Raw genomic sequence first — 25,356 nt, 5'->3', positions numbered from 1 at the left:
ACACAAGGAACTATTTTAGGCACTAAGTTTCATGGTGTAGCACGTTGCGGTTACGGAGCGACGGGATATTAATTTCGGAAGTTTCTGACAATAGGAATGTCACCATTGTGTTCTTCCACTTGGCGTAAACGTGTTGCGGCTGGTGTATACGTCGTCTGCATTAAGTTACGTGTTTTCGAAGTCGTGTAGTTAATGCGCGACGGAAACTGGGATACGAAGCTAGTAATAATGTCCTAAGTCGAGCTCGTTTTCGTTCCTAAATTTATTTATTTCTTAATAAAAAGTTAAGATTTTTTAACTTATTGAAGGACGAGAATCGTAGATCTTAATCTTTCAATATGGCGGCGATTCCGGCACCGTGTCGTCACTTTTGTTCCAAATTCTAATTTTTGATATAAGGATATATTACGTGATTCGCTGCTCGTAATGGAGCATAAATACGTGCGTATTTTTAAGTTTAAACGCACTCTTAACCGAAAATTGGCACGGCTGGAAAAAGTCCGTGCGGTCTATTTAAGCAAATTTTGAAATCACTTTAAATTCTTAATTTATCAATTCAAAACAATAGCATACTTTAAACCGCGTAGTTTTTAATGCGTACGCGAAGATAAATTTATATAATATCTATGATTATTTTAACAATAATAAGCATTAAGACTTACCAACAACTCGCTTCCCAAAAAGTCGAAACAAACGACGTAAGTGATTGGCGCACGTGTCCGAGGCTTTGATTGGTTGCAATGGAATAGACTGGCCAAAGCAGCGCCGCTCGAAATCCGTGTGTTTTGAACAAACGAATACGGTAAGAAATTCCGTTTCTTACCGTATTCGTTTGTTCAAAACACATTTGAAGTTTTCTAATTTTTTTGGCCGTTGTTCCAGAGTTGGGAATTCTGCGACGAGTGCTTATTCTGGTATTGTGACGTATAGGCTTAATTGTTCTTTTAGCACACCTGTAATCTATCTAAAAGTTGTCTCTGTGAAAGAACGCGTCGCACGGTCCTGCTCGACCCCTCTAAAAATGACTCACCACCGCCTGTAAAATCGTCGCCAGTCATTCTGACGTCACCATCGTACGTACCGTACATTCGGCTTAAAAGTCTAAGCGTCGAGACTGACGCCCGTACTGTACATTTCGTAGACAAAATGGCGGTTTCCGTAAAGTTACACCCGTGTTCTTCAGCCTTAAGAGAAAGCTCGAAGTAATTTTTAAATAAAATTATTTGTGAAGTACGTCGGACCCCGTCCTTGACCAGTGGCCGAATCCACAACGGGAAAAGGTCCTCTTAACGTCCACAAAAGTACAAGAAAAAGATTTTCGTTGTCTCTTTATGGACTCCATCAATTAATTGGAAATTATTGGATTTCCAATTAATGAAATTCTATAACGTCCAAAAATTCCATTGGGGCTCCGGGGTGAAAATTAACCGCTTGGTGGCAATTTTTACACAGTATGCCCAATCATTACATTCTTGTAATGATTACTATTTATCATTAATTTATGCAGCTTATCATCGAGACTTATAAAATCATTTATTATTATGCTAATTACAACAAATAAAACATATTTTTGACCAATTTTTTTTTAATCCTAAAATGCAATTCGGCCGTTTCTTATCGCCCTCTTCAATTAGAAAATATTGGTCATTTACATCCATTTACAAGAGATTCGTTCCGATAATCAACGGATCTAAAATATATTTATATTAATAGTAAAAAATGCAGGGTGTTTTAATTACGTTGTAACTAGCATAATTACACATAATCAGCAATATTTTCCGGATATAATCGGTTATTTTGGTAACCATTAGAAAGGAGTTTGTAGACGAACAAAATTTGTTATGTCCTTTAAAAATAAAAGATTAAATTAAAATTCTTCTGGGTAGTTCTTGACTTTTGATTAGAGGGCATGACAAATTTTGTTTATTCCCTCTATAAACCCTCTTTTAGTGGTTGCCAATTTACAGGAATACGCAGTTTTTCGAAGAGCTCCGAACTATCAATAAACAACTTTTATTAACTTTTAGAAATACAAAAACTTTAAAACAATTCGACATTTTCAACAAATCTCTGTACAGTTTTGACTCCGAATGGCACTATTTTTCGTCCTCCTTTAGCAAAATATCTTCTGTTTTTTTGATTTAAAGCTGCTTATTCCTTTATAAAAAAAAATTTTCCAGCGTGACGTCTATCGTCTTTCAATATTTACAATCGTTAAATACGTTATTAATGCACCAAAATATAATTAGGAATTAGCCGAAAAAGAACGTCGGTTCCCGCGAAGGCTTTACAGCAGGAGCCACAGCAGGGCGACGTCCAGGCTACGTAAAACGGGATCGTGGTCTCGGCTGTCGCCCGGCGCACCCGTCTCGTCCCCTTCCGGTGTCGCCGAGCAGAGTCGTGTTATTGGTACTTCAATCGAGGCCAGTTGATGGAGGGGAAACTGAAAGTGGCAGCAAGTCTCATTTTTGCTCTTATCTAAATAACTTGAAACTAGAGAAAAGGAATAAAGGAATACAGAAGGACCGTAACGAGGCATGCACTCGTTCCTTTTTTAATTTACAAAAAAAAATTACATATAAGCTAATTCCAATTCCGCGATTTCACACACTTCCATAGTTTATTAATTAGTAGTTTGTTATAAAATCGCTAAAAAGCTAGTTTTAAATTTATTATTATTTAATCAGTGATATTTGCTATCGTCTCCTCGTTAGAAATTAAAACTATGTTTCTTAATTTATCCTAACTCGATGCATGGGTTTTGTATTTAAATGTTAATCTCTGCATAATAAAGACAATAGATCTTAAAGCTTATAAAACAAGAATTGAAAATTGTGATGTCATTTTCTATCTAGTGAAAACAAGCCCCTGTAGATTTAAATACGACTTTTATTTCTTCACGTTTATTTGCACGTACTGTATTTTACATACCATGTCCTCACAATCAAATAAGCTTGGGACTTTACTGCACATGGAAGTGGTATGAAAAAGGGTAGAGTAGTCTCACCATTTTATTTTTTTAATTGTTAATATTATGGACAATTTCTTCGGGCACTTATGTTTGTTAAACTTCAAATATCACAATACCACCATGTCTTCAAATAAATATGAAGAAATAAAAATTTTACTTAACAATGTAAAAGAGTTATCCACTCGGCTATCCCCGCTCAGAGACATGGAATTTTCAGAGGCCCATTTTTGGGAAACGCTCGAGAAGTGGGTTCTATTATTTGGACAAGGAATTGTTTGCGTTTAAGACTATGCACTTGGCAGTTTTCGTTGCAATCAAAGACCCGAACGTCCAATCCTCTCCTGGTAAGTGATGGCTTAANTTTTTTTAATTGTTAATATTATGGACAATTTCTTCGGGCACTTATGTTTGTTAAACTTCAAATATCACAATACCACCATGTCTTCAAATAAATATGAAGAAATAAAAATTTTACTTAACAATGTAAAAGAGTTATCCACTCGGCTATCCCCGCTCAGAGATACGGAATTTTCAGAGGCCCATTTTTGGGAAATGCTCGAGAAGTGGGTTCTATTATTTGGACAAGGAATTGTTTGCGTTTAAGACTATGCGCTTGGCAGTTTTCGTTGCAATCGGAGACCCGAACGTCCAATCCTCTCCTGGTAAGTGATGGCTTAAAGCGTTACTTTTGCTTTCCAAATGCCAAATCAATAAGGCTACAGCATCTGTATTAATTAGTAAGTTAAAACTGGTGGCAATTTGAGGTGGCAAAAAAATTTAAAACTGGCGAGTAGTTGGCAATATTTTTAAATTTTCCACAGCGACCCCTGATAAGAGGGTGGTCACATATATCTCAAGTGGGTCTGGCTTGAGATTTTACTCATTAGCATTTATAGTTTTTTTTTATAAAACTCATCTATATCCTCAAAATTAAGCATTTTGTCATTTTATTTAAAAATACAGGAAGTTGTTATAATAAAATCTCAAATAAAATTGTGTGGTACCATCTGTTATTTAACATTAATAATATAAAAGTTATTTTTAAATAAAATCTCAACAGCCAGGAAAGTTACACAAATGGCTGCTAGATTTCTTGATTACAGTAGTATGTATCTGTGTTTAAGAATTTCCTGACTACTTAACTTGTTTAGTATGGCAAACTTCTGTAATATGATGTATGTGCTGTGTGAGGTCTTGATATTTCAAGACTGTATATTCATACAATTTTAATATGGTAAATTTTGTAAATTTAACATGGTAAATGGATAAATAAACTTTTAAAATATTCTTTTTCACTGATATATAAAAGCGTGCATTCTAATTTTACTTTTTTAACCAGAATGAAGTAAAAAATTTTGGTGTTGAGTGTCAAAGGTACAGGATGGTTTACACTAAATATTCCTGTATATGAAACGTATCTTTAATCCAAAACTTGTTCACTAGACTGCCTCACAGCATTGTGAAACCCTGTGAGGCAGTCTACCAAACAAGTTTTGGATTAAAGATACGTTTCATATACAAGAACCAATAGACAGCAACCATATTATAGTGTGTTACACTAAATACTTTTTCCTAAATATTTGGTGCTGATATGGTGGTGGATCTTATATGCCTATGCACCTCATATGCCATAAAATAGGGTAATTAGGAAAATTGTAAACAAACATTTCTGGAAGCATTCAGAAATGTTTGTTTACAATTACAATTTGAAACAAAAATAAGATGATGTTAATATATGAAGAAACTGATAGCAAATAATGCGATTTAATTATATTGGGATAAATGAGAAGCAATAACCGTAAAGTATTAGAATATGTTTTTGGGTTTTGAAATTCAAGAAAAAAGTTAGTAAGTTAGTATCATGAATTTATCCCAAAAAGATAAAGAACAAATAAAAAAGAGGAAAATGTTTGAATGAAACGTTTAAAATGATGATTATTAGTAATCAACTATTATTAAAAATGCACAGTGGTACCTGGTACTTCAAACAACTTCAAATGTTCCAGAGTTTAGATGCTAAATTCAAGAGAAAATCAGCCTGGAGTTTGAACAATGCTTCTACATTTAAAATGTGCATGCAATGAAAAAAATACTTACTGCAAAAACACCATCTGTTGTTTGCCCAATTTATCTCTTGTTGTGAAAGTATCTTTTACATTATGCTTGTGCACTTTCAGAACTTCGTTTTATTTTTAGTTTTTATGTGAATATATATGTATAATCCTTATCTATTAATTAACCCATTCAAGGCAGAGTTTTATGACACCTGCTGGCAGCCACAGGCTTTTATGTTTAAGTTCAGCCTAAAATTTTGCTGGTCATTTAGAAAAAGCTTTTTAGTTACTTTACAATTAAAAATAATATACATTAAAAGAATTAGTGTATTTTATATCTAGAAAAACTTATTTTACATTGTGACGTGGTGAATGTCAGTAACATTTAATTCATTTTCTAGAGGAAGGCACCATAATTTTGTCTGTTACATGAAAATCTTTATTAATTCTTTCATTAAATAAAAAAAAACTCACTCATGTGATTAATACCTGATATGTATAAATATAAAAATTTATTTTTTTATTGCTGCTTAACATTTTCGTCTTGAATTGCCAATTTTACATTATTATAAGCTCCAGTTTAAAGTGGTTTATGATAACTGAGCATATGCAGAATAAAAATTTTTAACTCATGATAAAGGCAAGAACTATTCAGTCAAATCATCAGCTCTTGTAAAATTCTAGCAAAATTGATGCCATCTATCAGTTTAAAAATGTACTACATTGAAAACGAGTACCCTTGGGTTTGGCCAAATGATGCCACTAGGCTTACCACAAATATACTTAAGCATGGCCTTGAACAGATTAAGAACAAGGAAGTAATAAAAACAGAAAATGTACCTGAAGGTGTGACAACATTGAACACCAGATCACATGTTACTAAGATGGAAAAATTCCTCTATGTATGGATAAATGAGAAGAAATTGGCTGGTGATATCATTTCCAATAGAATTATTTGTGAGAAAGCCAAGCAGCTGCACAGTGAACTTCAGAAACAAAATCATCACTCCTCACTAAAGTTTAGTAAATGCAATTTTCATTTTATTATATAGTATTTATGTATTTTATTTATTGTTTTCATGTTTTAATTTATTATTTAGGGCATTTATTGCATTATTTTTAACCTAAATTATGTGTATTTGCTGTTTAAGTTTATCAAAATGGCTATTGTTTTTGAGCAGAGATCAGCAACCTGTGGCAAGCATGACAAATGTGGCACACAGGATGATTTTCAGCAGTACTCTGACTGAATAGAAATGTAATAAAAACTATATTTTAATTATTAATTACACATTTAAAAACTCTGATGAGAAAAATGAAGCTATAAGGAGAACTGTTTCTGGCTTTAAGAAACAAATAATTCTTTTACTCAAATAATTGAAACCACTAAATGTAGTTATACAATTGCTCATTGTGTTGCTTCAAAAGGAAAACCTTTCACAGATGAAGAAGTCATCAAAGAAACATTTTTGAAAAGTGCTGACATTTTATTCAGTAATTTACCAAATAAACTAATAATATCATCTCAAATTCAAGAAATACCAGCTTTTGTGAGATCAATTGAGAGACAAATAACAGATATGGCTAAAAATATAACAACAAAACAGAAAACTGGATTACAGCAATCTGCGGCCCACCAGTAGCCAAGCGGTTCTGTTCCCTGAACACTGGGAGTTCTGTCATGGGTTCATGCCTCGCCAGGACAGGCTGGCCACGTTGAGTTTTCCAGGTTTTTCCATGTTTGAAATGCCTGAATATGGGCCAGTTACTCTTATAAAGACCTCATGGAAAGCATCCCCCCTGGAAAGATCACCCAAGTGTTGTGTTGCCATAACTTAATAAAACAAATAAAGCAAAATACAGCAATCTGCTGCATTTAGTGTTGCTGTTGATGAGAGAACAGACATAATATTTTTATAAAGAATTATGTTGTTTACTTCCTCTTTCTGGCAGAACCAATGGAGAAGATATTACCATTGCATTTTTTGAATTACTTTGAAAATAATAAAATTAGCATAAACAAAATATTTTGTGTTACTACTAATGCAGCCCATGAAATGGTTGGAAAGGAAAGGGGTTTTGTTAAACTCCTTGAAAATAATATTGGATATTGAATATTCATTTTCCACTGCACCAGAAAAGTTTAGTTGCGAAAATCTCATCCCAGCATTTGAATTCTGTAATGGACACTGTCGTTAAGATAATTAATTTCATAGTTTCTTGTTTTTCATTGACACACAAGCAATTTAAATCCCTTTTGGAAGAAATGAAAAGTGAATATAAAGACCTCGCACAATACAGCAATGTTCGTTGGCTTAGTCAAGGTAATATCTTTAAGAGATTTGTATCATGTCTAAGAAATCTCTTAGAAATTAAGACATATCTTAATGAAAAAGAACAACATTCCTGAGAATTAAATGCTGAAAACAGAATTAATGTTTCTGACTGATATAACTCAATATCTGAATGACAATCTTGCATTTGCAAGGAAAGGAACAAACAGTATTAGAATCTTAATATTGAAAAGGATTAAAAATTCAAAATTAGATATATTGTGTCGTGATATTACTACTAGCACCTACAAATACTTTCCAAATGTAAAAATCTCCATACAAATAAATTTATTGTTAACAAATACAAACTTCAAAAGTATGATGAAGCTCTCAAAGAAGAATTTTCTAATTGATGTGAAGACTTCCAAACTCATGCAACCATATTTCATTTCCTCATCAACCCCAACTTAATTAAACTAAAGATGATCCACTTGACTTATATCTTTTTGAGTGGATGAACATTGATAGTTTTGAGATGAAATTCAATCAAATTAATATCATAAGAATTATGGAAAACATTTGAAGGAAACTGCATGGAAATGTTGGCTGTCATCCTCAATTGTTGGAAATCTTTATCTGAAAGATTTAATTGCTTGAAGAAAATTGCATGTGCTCTGCTTTCGACATTTTGTTCAATTTATCTATGTAAACAAATTTCCTCACATATGAAAAATATTTTGAATACACAAAGAAGTTGTCTAACATCTGAACATTCAGAAGTCTGCATAAAGCTAAAAGTGACCAATTACACACCTGATATTGAGCAATTGAGTGAAAAAGTACAAGGACAAGATTTGCATTAATTGATCAGAAGCTCTGATTAATAATAAATAATAATTGTATTAGAATTCTTGATATTTTCTTCTTAATCAAACTAAGTATTTTTTATTGAAAAAAAAGCATGTTATAAAATTTGTAATACAGTTTTTAATAAATATGACGACAAAATTTGACAAAACATTCTTTTCACATATGATATCCATCCTATGTATTGTAAAAGATTGAATGACCAATAATATAAGATCCAGTTATAAAAAGTTTTTAAATTATTTTATATATAATTTTGAAATCATTATAACCAGACCAATTTTGATACTATATGTAACAAAATTGGTAGAATCATGTCAGCGCCAGAATTACAATATGACTTAGGTTCAGCACAACACTGCTGAAAGGTTTCCAACCCCTGGTTTAGGGTCTGAGAATGAATTAATTCTCTTTCCATTGTTTCTAATGGAAAAAATTGATTCAAACTTTGAATGATTTAGAGTTCAAATGGTCTCTTGAAATGAATTAAATTCAAAGTACGAGGCACCACTGTATATTATATTTAGTCTTAAAATATTTAGGTTTTTACTACTACTCTAAACTTTGAAATTTATTAAAAAATTTTGTTTGAATTGACAAAAATATAATTTTTAGTTCATTTTAAGCATCTTATATAAATTTAAAATTTTCAAGAAGGTACACTTACAATTTTCTAATTCCTGCATGTTTACTTCTTGAAGGATATAATTTTTCATCTGGCTCTCTGTTGATGGGGCCTTGAACTGGAAGATCCTCATCAGCTGAGAGAGCTTTCTCTGGTCTAAACATATTAAACGGGTTATTAAAATACTTAAAATTATAAAACGTTTAAATGTAATTTGCTTACTTTGGAACTTTTGGTTTGTATATACTTAGTTCATCTTCTAGATCACTTAGCTTTGCTTTCAAATCATTTCGTTCAAATAATATGTGCCTTAATTCATCTAATGTAAAACGTGGTCTATTGGGATCATCAGCATTTATTATTATTTTTCCTCTTAAATCAGGAACTAATTTCATCTATAAAAATTTAATTTAGCAATAAGCAAAATAAAATTATACAATAAGTAATAAATTTTGACCTATATAGTAATATCTTCTAAATTAATTGGTCTGGAAGTAAAGATATAAATATTGAAATTAGCAACATATCTATATGGTAAGCAGAAGCAATATGTTCAATTCCCACTTTGAATCAATCTTTTCTTCCAGAATATTCCAAATTAATTAATTTAATTTTAATTACTAAATTTAATACAAGATGGCAAGTTAATCTCCTATCTTTAGTTCAAATTAGATAATATCTATATTTAATTAGCCAAGTTATAGCTCAATAAGGACTCCAGCTTTATCCTTTGATTATTAATAATTTCACTTATTAAAAAATATTTAACCGAAAAATTTATAACAACAAAATTTTTGTATAAAATTAAAAGAATTAGTTGACTTATTTTTTACTAGGTGAACTTTCATTAGAAATATTCTAACATAAAAGAAAAGTTTTATAAAACTCTCCTCCAATCTTACAGATTTCATAATTAAAATATCAAAAATTATTTCATTGAGTACTTTTCTCATGTTTTTTCTCTTAAATTTATACTGACAAAAAATAAACCAAATAAAAAGAAAATTACAACAACATATAAAAATTTTGAAAGTGCATGAAGATGATAGAATAAATAACAATGTGGGACTGAGGCTACATGAGGGGTGGAGTAACATCATATTACAGAACTTGAAAATGAGGCAAAACAGATGTTGGTGTGAAAGTCAAATCGTTTTGTAAAGGAAACTGTAATAAAGCTGTTAGAGGAAGTGGTTTTTTATTATTCTTATGAATTGGTTGGAAGGTCTTATTTTATTATTTTAACAACAGAAAGGTGTGAAAAGATTGAATTAATATCTTTTCCTTTAAATTTTTATTACATTGGACAATATTTAAAGGAAAACTAATTTATAATAATGTCAATTTATTGATTCAATTTCTTTTCAGTTTGTAATATAATTGACAATAATTTAATAGTGGAATTACCTCTCAGAATTTGGAAAAAGAAATTTACCAGTCCAGGATAAAATATAACTCATCGTTAAATTTATATGCTTGGTATTTTTTGTTTTAGTATATTGTAATGTATTAGTTTTATGTAAATAGGACTCTGTATATATATATATGGAAAATGTTTAGTCTTGGTTTACTACTTATGGTATGATGGTCTTGATGGATATTAGAACTATACTATATGAATGTACAGTATGTAGGCTGATGAGGGGTCTTTGCACCCAAAATGCATTCCTACTAAAAATTTGATTGTGGTTAATTAAAGGTTATTTTAGTATAATCTAGTAATTCCAGTCAACACCTGATGTGATAAACCCTCCAATTTATTACAATCCTAGTTATTAGGCTATCTAATTCAATCTAAATTAAAGTTCATGGGCTAGAAGCACTATTTAATATTATAAATTTCTTAGTTGCTGCACTTTATCACTCCCTGCTACAGAACTTTTACCATATGATAGCAGATTTTGCTTCTAAGCTTGCAATTTCTACAGTTTCAGTTTAGACACCAGCCTATGCTTTCTTTTCCTTTCTTCACTTGTTTCAATTCTTTTGTTTTCTAATGCTTCTTTCTTCAACTGACTTGCATTATGTACAGAAAGAATCAAAGATTTTGTAATGGGATAGGCTTAATACCTCCATGGTTGATAAGAGTATCACACACAAGTCTCCTTGCTACTAGTGATGCAACACTCAAATTTTAGACATTCCACTAGCTGCCTTATAAACTTGTCACAGAATGCATTGTGTGATTAAAATTCTGCATCTGTTCTGTGATTACATACCTTACAATTTATTACATTGCACACAAACTTTTGAAATAATGGAAATTTTGCCTTACTTACCTTTATAGACCAGTAACAACAAACTGTTGTTACTGGTCTATAAAGATTATTGAGGTACATTATGCTTTCCAGTAATACAGTAAGAAGTTGTTTTATCTGACTTAATTAGTTGAAAAAGGCCTGACATTCACAGGCATTTGCAAAAAGTTTGACTTTTGCCTGCTTTCCTGATTCACCTCACCAGTAGAAACCCTGTAAACACAATCATTATCTAGCTTTTCATAAATTTTTGAAATAATAAGATCAAATTATATAATTATTACTATTAATTATTCTTATATTAAACATACATTTTTTAATTATTACAAATATCAAACCAAAGAAATAATTATTTTCTTTCAAATCTTACTTCAGCAGAAGTTAAATCTATGTTTTCCTTTACAGCTTCACTAAGCCTTTTCTCTAGAGTTTGCATTTCTCTCTGTTGATCTTGAACCTGAGCTTGAAGGTCAGATTTTTCTTCAATTAGCGTATGCATCTGAGACTGTAAATATTTCATTCGCCTCCTCAATTCTTTATTTAAATGAGAAGATTTTTCCATCTGTTTTTCCATCTACATAAATATTTATAGAAATATTAAAAATAAAAACAAACATAATGATAATAAAATAATTTAAAAAAGAATGTGATAAATTCTGTTCTGATAAATTTATTATAAACTATAAAAGTAAATAAGAGTAATTAGATTAAAAAAATATATTTACTTGCATTACTCACAAATATTAATTTGTAAGTAATTTGAATTCTGAGATTTATTTTAGGCATTTTTTTTAACTTACACAACATATTAAAAATTAAAAAAAAAAAAAAAAGAAAAAACAGAAAAGGAAAAATTCATATATATTTCTATAAAAAATTTTCAAATTAGAAATCATATCATAAAACTTACATTCTCAATTTCACTGGTTTGTTTGCATAATTCTTTTTCTTGAGACTGAAGTTGTTCTCTTTGTTTGTTTATAACTTCTCTTAATCTCTGAAGCACTTTAATATCTGTTTCTGTAAGGCAATCTGAAATAATTGGTATTTAAAATATATTTTGAAAATAAAATAAATAGTTTTTTAAAACATTGATAAAAAAAAGTCAAAAGTATTATCAATATAAAAGCAGAATAAATAAAATGTGTATGTAACTTATGTAACATACACCTGACTATAATTAAAAATGTCATATGATTCAATATAACTAGTTGTATGACAACGTATGATGTTTACTAATACATTTTTAGTTCAATCAGTTAGCATTTTAAAAAAGGTAATAAACCAGGAAGTAACCCAATTTTTAAAACTTATGAATAATAAATAAAATTCATGCTTATTAAAATAGCTTAAATTCTATTATAAGCATATTAAATTAATTCTTTACAATTAAAAATTTGATTCTAAATTACTTTAGAACTGATTTTGACAAAAAAAAAAAAAAATACAAATAAAACATATTATCAAATTTGAAAAATATAAATGCTAATGCTAATTATCTTTATAAATAATCTGTCATACTATTTATGCATTATGCACAATAGCTTAAATACATCAAAAAGTTATATAATCACCTATCATGTTTACACATATAATAAATACTTTTATAATATATACAAATTTTATCTATTTCAAAAAAATTGTTTATGTATTAAATTACATATTATTGGTTATCCACTAGATATTAGCTTTCATTTAATATTTAACACCATGCAAATCGCCACTTGGTGATATTTTTATTAAAGTGGTAATAAAAATCCTAATCCTAGTCCTCTTATTTTGACATTCAACACGAAACTGAATTACAAAGCACACTTCAAGAAAAACAGCAGAATGTCTAGGTCTCATGTGATTGGCAGACCATGCACCATACATATAGCAATTTCATGATGTCACGCAGCAAGTTTAAACAGAAAAGTAGGAAGTGATGTTGAGAACTGAAGACAGTTTTCATGCAATGCCATCCAGCATTTCCAGACTGGGGGATTTTTTTTTTTTTATCAATTGACAGAAAATTTGGGAAATTTTTTGGAGTGATTTTTTTCAGTTTGATCTTTTCAATAGACTAAAACAAAAATTTTGACATGACAGATTATGTGAAATACTGTTTAAACATTGTGATCAAATGTGTTATTCAGAATTATTCAAAAATGATTCCTATTGCTAACAAGGAAACGGCCAAATTCCAATTTCTTCAGTACACAATATAACTTTTCTTCTGAATTCAGCATCATATGTAAACCGTTTTTCCATTATTAGTGAGTACGGATAATAAAAAAAATTTAAAATTCTATTCTACACAGCTGTTATCAAACAGCAACTGGGTTAAATCAGAAAAATGCAAATGACAAACCACCAAATAAACTTCTATCAATGATCATAATATTATGTGCATGTGTAGAGCATAAAGCAAAGACCCAATTGTTAGGGTGGAAGATTGGCAAAAATAAGAAGTTAAAATATTCACTTTAAATTTAAGTCACACCCTAATTTTATTTCAATTTTTAAGATGTAAAAAGTGAAGCTTAAATCTGAAGTAATAAGGTATTAATTTAAGAAAAAAAAAACCTATTTTGTTCTGTACCTCAAAAAACTGCTTATTTTAAAGGTCATCCAAGGTCACCAAAAATTGTATCCATCTGCTCTATAAACTATAGGAAGATGGGACTAATAACCAACAGTTTAAGAAAAACTACTGAATGCAACCAGTGAATCATCCTGTATAAAAATCAACTAAATACATTTATACATTGCTTATTAAAAAGATAGTATCATATTTTAAAACCTAACATACAATAAATATTTTCAAAATGGTTTAGAAAACTAAGATTTACAATTGGGATATAAGTAACGAGTGTTACATACGATTTTACAATTTTTACACAGCATATTTGCCTTTATATCTGCATCTCATCTGAAAAATTTATGTTCCACATTTTCTGGTGATTTCATCCATTACACCTACTGGTGTGGAAGAAGCTGTATTTGAATCTCCTTGCTGAATTCTTTTTACAATGTAATGTGACTCTTCAGTCCTTGGCATCAGTGTTCTTGATAATATATGATCTTTCATGAGTAATTTACCAAATAATCTTTTGGTTATTTTGTTGGTATGCCAATTTGGTTCTACGTTGTTGGTCCACAAAATAAGAGCATTGTAAACAGAAATATCAAGCATATTACAGAAAAGTATTACTAGCCAACAGTTTTTTCTTGTATAGCTGTATTTACTGTACTTACAGCTTGATCTTGTCTGTAGTCCCTTTATTTACATTGTACTTTAAAAAGATTTATGGTTCTTTTACCATTTCTTTCATTCACTTACATATTTCTTATGGTGCATTGTACTCAAGAGAATATTTTTACTTTTTATGGAATATAATTTACAACAAATATTAAAAAAAAAATACTGAATTATGCATTTCTTTGTCATTTGTTATGGAAGTTTTGGTTTGTTTTATCATATAGTTCCTAACATTGTTTTTAAAATATAAAAGTGGCAATCAGTTCAAATTATAAGATGTAAAAATATTATTGCACTGTATGTTATGTCTTAGTCACTGCTAAGGCTATATATCATATGCATACCTTGATTTTGCTTACCTGCTGCTCCAAGCACTTTATCTGTGTAAACTTGTGTTTTCAAAACATTTGAAGTTTTTCTATTACACAGTGTCCATACTTTTATATCACATTTTGCTGATTTACTGGGAATATATTGCATGAAAGGATAACAGCCACTAAAACAACTAACTGTTCATCAATCTTACACCAAATAGTAGCATTTGGTGTAAGATTATACAACTTCAGGCAAATTTCTACCCATTTTTCCCAAATAGCTCAAACAGAAGCAAGTTTATCAGTTCATCACCTTTCCATTCCTGCAGCTTTATCTTGAAAGGGAATAATATCCAGAACTGTATAGAAACTTTCAAGTGACATTGTTTCTCTAAATATATTTTGACCAATTCCTTCATTCCATAAGCTTTTCATAGATTTATTGTGTAAGCAATAAACTTTCTCTAGAAGCAGAAGACCAACATATGCTGGAAAAACAATACTATCTAGATTTTTCCACTTTGACTAAAGTACATTGTTCTTCAATATTGATCATTTCTATTTTCAAAAGACTGAAAAAATACGGCTTTAAACAAAGATTTCATGTCTCTGATTCTGCTGTCGGCATAGTTTGTAACTCCATGAGTATTTCAGATGATATTGCTGCTGGGCCAGCTCTCATTTCCATTTTATTTTATGTTCTTTTTGACAAAATATTTTAGACATTCTGATTGGGTCCCATGGCATAAATCATCAGAATTTTCATTTACGAAGCTTCACTTGTACGATTTTCATACTCAGGAACTTCCTCATCATTATCAGAAACTTCTGCAAGCATTTGGAATTCCATATCACTTTAGTGTATGCTGAGTTAGAATAAAGTAGTAATAAAAATTAAGGTAAAGTAGTAATTTATACAAATATGTCACAATTTTATTTTTATTGTTTACATCTAATAGTAATTATCATTGTTATATTTTACACACTAAAAATAAATGCAGATTTAAGTAAAAGAATTAATTGAATTGAAGGACCAATCCTGAGCCTTCCTTTATAACAAGAGACCTCAATCAAACATATTTACTATGATTTTAAAAAAAATTAAGTTGAAAACAAAGTGAATAATTTTTAATACATAAAATTCTTAAATAAATACATTAATTTAAAAAAATGACATAAAAAAAACTAAGTTCTTTATCAATTATGAAAATTTACAATTGATAAAAAAAAAACTTTTAAATAACAATGATAACTAAATAGTTGCAATTTATGAATATTTATACTGTTCAAAAATAGAAATATGGTGACTTACTATGGCATTTTTCTGGGAAAAAGCTCTCTTTCTCTTCAAGGGAATTACTAAGTCTGCAATTTTCTTCTTGTAGTCTCGAAACTAATTCACTTAATTGATTTGTTTCTTTCCTCCAATTGTCTTCAATTAATTCTAATTCCTATAAATAGAAAAATAAATTATGGATGATACATTTAAAATTTAAATGACTAATTTGCCAATATCAGTTTCTCAATTTTGTTTTCATTAATTTGATAACAAAAATACAAATTTTAATTTTTCACAAAACAAAAGAAAAACTATAAAACTGAACACACTATAATTTTTTTAATGATGAAAATTTCATAAATAAATTTAACCGATTTCTTAAAAACAAACAAAAAAAGAAAAAAAAATCAAAAGAAGTGATCAGAATTACTAAATGCAAAAAATGATACAAAAAATTATATTAATTTATCATCCTTTCAACCCACTACTAATGCTACAGATACAGTAACTTAAAAACAACTTATTCATAATCATTGGTCAGCCAAAATTATCAGAATCAGCATGCCCCAAAACATAATTACAAAATTTTTGCTTATTGTACTCAAAAATTTATTTATAATTATCACAATGTTACTAATAATAAGCTTAAATTTGCTGATATGGGTAATAACAGCTAACTGACAAAACAAAAAATGATTGTAAACTATGTTATTCCAATAAAAATTCTAGCACAACAGTCTGAATGATTTAATTTAAAATGATTCTATCATATAAGATATCTTTTATTAAGAATAAACATTAAGTAACACAACTGTCTATCAGCATTAGAGAGAAATATGCTTAATTCATAAGTACTTTTGACAGTACTCGTATATAATGTAACTAAAACAGTCTCGGGTTTACAGAGTTTCAAAAGGTAATCACATTATTTCTGGTACAATATATTTTACTACATTTATAGACTACATTTGTTGTTGTTGAAGAATGTTGATGGTCATCATTGTGATTATCATGTTTAATTTGTGCAGAAATTGTAAATAAAAAAATGGAAATTCTAAAATGGCAATTTTCAAAGGATTTCAGATAAGAAACAGATAAAAATAAGAATAACTGTTTAATTAATTAAAGTATAATACAGGTAACCCCCGTATAACATGGGAGTTACGTTCCAAAAAACTGCCGTGTTATACGAAACAAAGAACTAGTGCGAAAAGGGGGGTTAGGTTCCAAAAATTAAAAAAACATGTTGTTAAATCCTTATTTAAATCAGATTTATTATTCATTTTTTTCATAGGTAAAATACTGATTTATTATTTAAGTAAATATTTTACCAGAGTATTATTAATTTTATATGATGATCTCAGCATGAGCATCATCAACTGGTAACAGTTTGTGGGTGCGTTCGTTAATAGCAGTTGCTCTGCAACGGGAGTGCACTGCTGTTTGTAGGCATTTAGGAACGACGGTGAAAGAAAGATGGCGGCGCCCGCACTATCGATAGTATCGTGATGGAGGAATCTATAATTCTAAGATGAACTTTTAGAGGCAAAAGAAGGGTCCCAATTGTAAAATTTAACCATTAAATGAATTATTTGTTGAAAGAGCATTCAAAGTAGCCACGAAAACAATTAGAATGCTTGCGTGGAGTTACACGGAGGTATAAAAGAACGCACCCTTTATTACATTTCATGTTGTATGAGGGTTTTATCCAATTCCCGAACCTTATTAGAGTGAACCCATGCTATAAAAGCACCATGTTATACGGGGGATGTTCCCAATTCTCGAACCATGTAAGAGCAAATCCGTGCTATAAAAGTGCCGTGTTATACGGGGGTTACCTGTACTATACTATATTAGCATAATGGAAGAAAAATAAGAAATGAAAAGATTTGTCCCTCAAAGATAAATTTGAAGTATAAATTGCACATTTTTTGCAATTTATTTAATGCTATTCTGCAGACCAGTTAAAAATTTCACAACTAATTTTGTGCAGAATTTTAAAAACAGTGTAAATAATGAAATGTTAGCTGAAAAAATAATAAGATTCATAAGAAAAAAAAAATCAAATTAGAAAAGATAGTGAAGTTGAATTAGCATTGAAGTTTTATGCACATGTTCACTAATGTCAAAAAACAGAATTATATAAAAACTGGGAAAGAAAATTTATTGTAACCGATAGATGGTTCAACCATCAGAGAAAATGAGAGAACATTGTGTACAGATGAGGAAAAAAGTTCTGATTCTGCATCAGCTGAATTGTGACCAGAGAGAGAATAGCCAAAAGTTCTTTATACTGAATATTCAGAGGGATAGCTACAATGCAAAAAACCAGCACTTTATTTTGTGCAATTCCCAAGCATACTTATGTTTAAACATAAAAGAACTAAAGGATTTAAATCACTAAAGGAACATAATACAGTTCTTTGCTGTGCTAATGTGTAAGGCCAAAAAACAAAGACTTGAACATGAAAGATCATTTTATCAGTATGCAATTATATCAGTGGTGTGCCGTCCATGGAAGCTGTGGAAGCACCACTTCCCTTGTATTTTCTAAAATATAAATATATATTGTGTGATTATATCCATATTTTAGCATAGTTTGAATTAATTAAAATTTATATTTTATTATAAGTATTATAATTGTATTGTGTATCTTATTACAAATTTCTATACTACATGTGAAAAACAATGATAAGATTGCTCTTGTATATTCGAATATAAATTCGTATATGCATATTCCCAATGGAAGCGCTGTATTGTTGAATATGGGACAGCCTCCACGACGAAAATATTTGAATTATATAAAGCAGCCACAATACACATGCACTTTACAGATCACCAACCTCACGCAGTTTAGCTGGTGGATGCTACACACCAAAGTATCATATAACACTTCCAATGATTCTATCCAGGGCCAGCACAGCTTCCCTCCCTATTATCAAATGTCACCGCACACCACTGAATTATACAGCATCTTCATATGTTAACAATGTGTCATTAAAAAAACACTAAAATAATATTCCTTCCTCCAAATATAACAGATATGCAACAATTTCAGAAGAGAAATGTATGTAAGGATTTTAGACTTAGACAAAATATAACTTCTTTCCTAAAAGAATTTTCCTACTTGATGAAATAAATCTTTAACAATGTTATTTTAAAAATAAGCAGGGAAACATTTTAAAATGAAGTTATATCTATAATCAGAAATATGCCAAATTGTTACTGAAGAGGATCACAGAGACTGATATTGTGAACTGATAATATTGAAGAACAACACAATAAATTCAACAAATGTGTAAGTGCAAAAACCTCTGCAAATACTTCATCATGATATACAGTACAGCATACGTGTGTCAAGTTTCAAAAACATTAATATGAACATTTTATTACTGAAATATTGCAAAAATTAGCCAGCAAACACTAATAATTACTTGAATAGGTCATTCAACATTATAATTAATAAACTTAAAAAATAAATTTAATTATTAACTTTTTTAAAAAATTTTAATTGTTTTAACATGTTTTTAAATTATCTGATTCAATAAAACTAGAATTTCCACTGATTGTGGTCTAATTACTTTCAGTGGATAATATTATCTCACTAGATTATTGTTATCAGTACAGCTAATCCCAAAGTGGTTGAAGCAAGCAGCATGTACTGTAATTACACACACTGTATATTATATTGTTTGTGTGTGTGTATTATACATATTCAGATAAATAAATGTACAAACATAAAACCAAAAACAACATTTTAATCAGAATTTCTTCTTAGTACTTTAAATAAAAAAAGAAAACACACTTTCTTTTCAATTAAACCTTTTTATATATATTGTCATTTAACGTTAATTAATTAATTGATTAATATCAATAAATCTAATCAGTTAGTAAATTTAATATGAAATGTGAAAAATAAATATTTAACTTTTTGGTGATAGCTATATTTAAAATTTATCACAGTTAAATTAATAAATAATAATAAATTTAAATAAAAATATCAAAAGATTTAAATAATATAAAATTATTACAGTGTTTTATATCTGGTTTCCAAATTATGATATTTTACATGTCATAAATTCTTCAACAGTGCTAAAAAGTAACAAAACAGATAACAATTATTTATGCTTGAAATGGTGTTTTGCATCCCTGTCATTGTCAAAAGGCACAAAAGAGACAGGATTGCATTTGTTATTCTAAATGAGAGTTAAACTGAAAGAGAATGTAAATATCACAGCAACACATCAATTAGTCTGGCATTGTGTTTATCATCTATTTTTATTTTCTACAGCAATAGCAATGCTTGACAATACAAATAAAAATAAAGTTTAAATAAGAATTAATTTAAACAATGCTTTTTTTTGTCTTTTATTGTTACTTTCAGCATATTCAGTTATATTCCACTCTATAATAAATAACAATCACCAGAAACTTGAACAATTAAGAAAAAGCTTAGTATAATTTGAACACAACTATTCTAATAATTTATTATCTGATGGATCAATTTATATGGTGACAATGGATTTATAGAAGTTCATTTAATTCATAGGTTATATTTGACAATACCAAAAAAAATAAATAAAATTTCAATTACTTATTCAGTATATATCCAACACAAAATCAACAAAGTGGATAAACTATTTTCTAGGAATAAGTTTTTGTTTGTAAATTTCAAACAAAAGTTGATTTTTTGCATAACTGGCCTTAATTTACAACTTTGATTGTGTAACCTTTCCTTTAACTTTGACAATTAAAATTTAGCCATTTCTCAACTTAAAAAGAATTAGGTCAAGGTCATTGAGAAAGTAATCAATAGGTTTGCTTCATCAATTTAGTAAACAGACATTGAAATTATCATTTTTGAGCTTCAAACTTCTGATAGTTTGATAATATTAGGAACATATTGTCACACTTATCAGTCAAATATTCATGCAACAGTTTCATTTTTCCTGAAAATACATGAATACATATGTACAAATGATCACAAATAACTGTTAGGATGGGCTAGACATGTATTTATTAAAAAATAAATAATTTAAATGGAAAAAAAACAGGCTACGTCATTATCACAAGCATTATATTCAATATTCCTAGAATAATGAATTTAAAAAACAATCATTGTAGATTATTTCATATAAAGTATCATTATCTATAGATGGGTATAAATATTCCATGAATGCTGTTCTTAACTTTATAAGCACAAAACTTTGTTACAGGAGCTACTTGAAAATTTGACATGTATACTAATATTGTCATAGTATAGCATTGTCAGCATGATATTAATCATAGTTTAAATTAATGCTTGTATTCAACAAAGCTAATGTAATATATAACTTGTTTATAAACATGATAAATGTCTACAGCTATTGTACTGAGTTTGTTTTGAATATATATCACTATAAAATTGATATACATATAATTTCTTTGTTTATTTGTTTTAAACAACTAATAATAATATATAAACAATTAAAACAAACCTATTCTTCTTATACAATAAGATCCTTATAGAATAAAATGTAGAAAAATGATATTAATTTATTATAAGAAATAGTATAAGTTGTTCATAAAGCAGAACCAACAATAAATGATGATAAAAACATGATTACAATATATATGTTCATTATTATACATTGTTAATTCATTTAATTTTATTTTAGTTTAAATTATTATTTATATATCTAATATTTAAATTTCAAAATTTCATACATTTCTTTCTTTTATATTACACATATTTAAACAAATTTTTCTGTTCTGACGGTCAGTATTTAATCTAATAAAAATACTGATGAAATTATTGTACCGTATAATAAATTAGCAATATTTTTTAAATGAATTATTTTATACATTCTAAAAATCAAAATATCTATAATTGATTCTTCAATAGAATATCTTTATAAAAAACTTATATTATCCTATTTAAAATATACTAAAACAGTCTACTTATATTAGGTACAAATGAAAATTTTAAAAAGCATTGAGTATCTTTATCATTTTGATATAAAAAAATATTCAAAGCCAGAATTATATAAAATTATCTCTAGTATTTATATGATTATAATCCATGTTTTCTTCACATTCCTCTTAGCTGGATCAAGCCATATAACAAATTTGGATTTTAACTTCCAAGAAATATTCATTCATATGTAAACAAACATTTTTCCTACATTTGGACTATCCTTTCTCATGTATTTCAATTCTAGGTTTTGTAAAGTGCTGTGTTTTAAAACATAAATTGTTATCTTTGGATAACATTGTAAGATTGAAAAAAATGTTTATTTTAATTGAATATTTTCAAAAAATTAAACAATAGATCTTTGGTAGAAAAGATTGGTTGATTTAAAAATTAACCTATAGTAAAAACTTTATTATGTGGCCAGAAATTGTATATCCCAAAGATGGCCAAATAAGTGAGGTTTTACTGTATATTAATTATACATTTTAATTATTCAAATCTTAATATTTAAAAATACACAAAAATCAGTTCTTTGTCAAATACCTTATTTTGATATACTGTACAAGAAACTTATTGTTAAATGTAAGNAAATCCAACATCTTTAAATTTGTCATTAAAGTTTAAACTATGACCTTACATCTGTACAGATTACTTTTTATAAGATTCCTGAAAATTGACCATCAAAGTCAAAAATTTTAGAAAACAAAATTTGTTTTCATATGATACATTGTTTGAAAACAATTACAATAAACAGAGGTGACATGATTAAAGTGTAAAATTCTGCCAAAAGAAAGTTAATACCATCTTTCAGAATCATATATACAAAAATAAAAATAAAATTGTCTATTTGAAAAAAATGAACAATTTCTACTCAAATATCTGATAGCCCTATTGTAGTGTTATCTACAAATAAAAATACTGATGAAATTATTGTACCGTATAATAAATTAGCAATATTTTTAAAATGAATTATTTTATACATTCTAAAAATCAAAATATCTATAATTGATTCTTCAATAGAATATCTTTATAAAAAACTTATATTATCCTATTTAAAATATACTAAAACAGTCTACTTATATTAGGTACAAATGAAAATTTTAAAAAGTATTGAGTATCTTTATCATTTTGATATAAAAAAATATTCAAAGCCAGAATTATATAAAATTATCTCTAGTATTTATATGATTATAATCCATGTTTTCTTCACATTCCTCTTAGCTGGATCAAGCCATATAACAAATTTGGATTTTAACTTCCAAGAAATATTCATTCATATGTAAACAAACATTTTTCCTACATTTGGACTATCCTTTCTCATGTATTTCAATTCTAGGTTTTGTAAAGTGCTGTGTTTTAAAACATAAATTGTTATCTTTGGATAACATTGTAAGATTGAAAAAAATGTTTATTTTAATTGAATATTTTCAAAAAATTAAACAATAGATCTTTGGTAGAAAAGATTGGTTGATTTAAAAATTAACCTATAGTAAAAACTTTATTATGTGGCCAGAAATTGTATATCCCAAAGATGGCCAAATAAGTGAGGTTTTACTGTATATTAATTATACATTTTAATTATTCAAATCTTAATATTTAAAAATACACAAAAATCAGTTCTTTGTCAAATACCTTATTTTGATATACTGTACAAGAAACTTATTGTTAAATGTAAGTTGCAATTATTGTAAACTGTAATAAAATTTATTAACATGAATTTTAGTCTCAAGGATTAATTTACTTTCAAATAATAATGACCATACAAATAATTTTGGGTCAGTTTAATTTTGGATCATGTAAATATGTAATTTGCAAAGAATTCCTGAATTTCTACCAGGAGTCTACAGATGTGTATAAATACAACAGATAATTACAGAGAGCATTGATTATCCGACCCCCGATCAACCATCACATCGGTTAACCGACCGCGTTCTAGTCGGCAAATTCATATGTCCGCTAGTGATGTGGCGCAATAATATTTGGCTATGTTTTGGCTACTTTAATATTAATTTTACGTGTTTTAGCTGGCAACACTGGCTCGACCATTAAAGGGAGCCAGTATTTAAACGAGGTTTAATTTTCTAATTTTTAACGATACAATAGCGACAATTATTATTTTAAAAAATTTTTGTTAGGCTTAACATCGATGAAAATTCAACGCGAAGTTGGTTAATAGCGATATACTAATATACTAATTACATGGAATATACTAATATACTATACTAGTAATGTATTTTTTCATATTTTTCGGTTATCCGTTTTTTCAGTTATCTGACCAACCCCAGTCCCCAATTGATTTGGATAATCAATGCTCTACTGTAATTACCTGAGTGATGTTTCAGAAAAATTTTTAATACTGTGTCTTTGACATTGGATCATCAAAGATTGCAATTTGAATAAAATGTACACCTATAAATTCCCACTGTCGCCCGTCTGTCTTTTCTTAATCTCACAAACAGAGTTAGATAGACAAAAGACAAGACCAGATACGAAAACCTTAGAGGCAGGAAGCCCCCAGTTAACTATGTACAAACTTCTAATGCAAACCAGAAGTCACATTATTTCAATTCAAAACTTTCCCCTGAAAGCAGTTAATAGATGACTGGCACCACTCCATTGATAATGGAAAAAGTATGATATACATGGGCGAGACACTACTAATTTGAGATGGAAAGCATATATTTTAAATGAAATAAATTAAAAATTGCAGCCCAGCATCATGACAATGTCACAATAAATGACTGCTCATTGAAGCTGAATTATTTTTGTTATTCAGCAGCTAACCAATCAAAATTTTTNTATACAGCCTATGTCCACCCTGAGATTCCATTTTAAATATTGGTGAAAGAATTTTTGAAATCGGATGAGTAGTTTCGGAGATTACCTGCTGCAAAGAAACTTACATACATACATACAAACATTACCTCTTTATAATATTAGTATAGATAAAAGTAATTTATAAATATTTTTAGAATATAAGTGCAATAAATGTAAAATAAATTATTCCCTAACGATATGTACAGTTAATTTTATATTTTTATTCATATTATTGATAACGTATGAAGCAAATATACAAGTAGTTAAACTGATTTCATTAATACATTTAAATATTCAAATATCTTGTGATGTAAAAATTCATTCACAAATTTAAACTCTAATATCTACAAATATACCAAAGGAAAATCACTAAAAGTGTAATTGCCTTTAATATTTTTATTCACAGAGTGAATTAATCTATACACAAATCTAAATCATTTTAAGTTCTCGCATCATCTATATTTTACATCATTATAGATGTAAAATACAGCATTTTCTTCATTTTGGGTGTATCTATTTAGCATCAAGAAATCCAACATCTTTAAATTTGTCATTAAAGTTTAAACTATGACCTTACATCTGTACAGATTACTTTTTATAAGATTCCTGAAAATTGACCATCAAAGTCAAAAATTTTAGAAAACAAAATTTGTTTTCATATGATACATTGTTTGAAAACAATTACAATAAACAGAGGTGAC

The 25,356-nt window shown here is 28.6% G+C and overlaps 1 protein-coding gene across 2 annotated transcripts in view; it reads right to left on the bottom strand.

Annotated features, from left to right (window-relative positions):
- Nucleotides 1–1,977: 1,977 nt before the first annotated feature.
- LOC111612747 (RILP-like protein homolog) overlaps nucleotides 1,978–25,356 on the bottom strand; it is a 34,944-nt gene continuing 11,565 nt past the window's right edge. Inside the window, exons 4-9 of one of the 2 annotated variants that reach the window (XM_023353994.1) lie at nucleotides 15,919–16,057; nucleotides 11,959–12,080; nucleotides 11,419–11,622; nucleotides 9,013–9,185; nucleotides 8,833–8,946; nucleotides 1,978–2,493 (exon numbers count right to left, since the gene is read on the bottom strand). In XM_023353994.1, the coding sequence (XP_023209762.1) occupies nucleotides 2,475–2,493; nucleotides 8,833–8,946; nucleotides 9,013–9,185; nucleotides 11,419–11,622; nucleotides 11,959–12,080; nucleotides 15,919–16,057 (771 nt within the window). In that variant the 3' untranslated portion in view covers nucleotides 1,978–2,474. The remainder of the gene's footprint in view (nucleotides 2,494–8,832; nucleotides 8,947–9,012; nucleotides 9,186–11,418; nucleotides 11,623–11,958; nucleotides 12,081–15,918; nucleotides 16,058–25,356) is intronic. The other variant, XM_023353993.1, reaches the window with a different exon arrangement.

The sequence above is a fragment of the Centruroides sculpturatus genome, unplaced genomic scaffold (assembly GCF_000671375.1).
Source record: "Centruroides sculpturatus isolate CEXI.00-Female unplaced genomic scaffold, Cexi_2.0 scaffold1742, whole genome shotgun sequence".
NCBI lineage: Eukaryota > Metazoa > Arthropoda > Arachnida > Scorpiones > Buthidae > Centruroides > Centruroides sculpturatus.
Note: the sequence above shows the minus strand (reverse complement) of the source record. Positions and strands in the feature narration are given on the sequence as shown.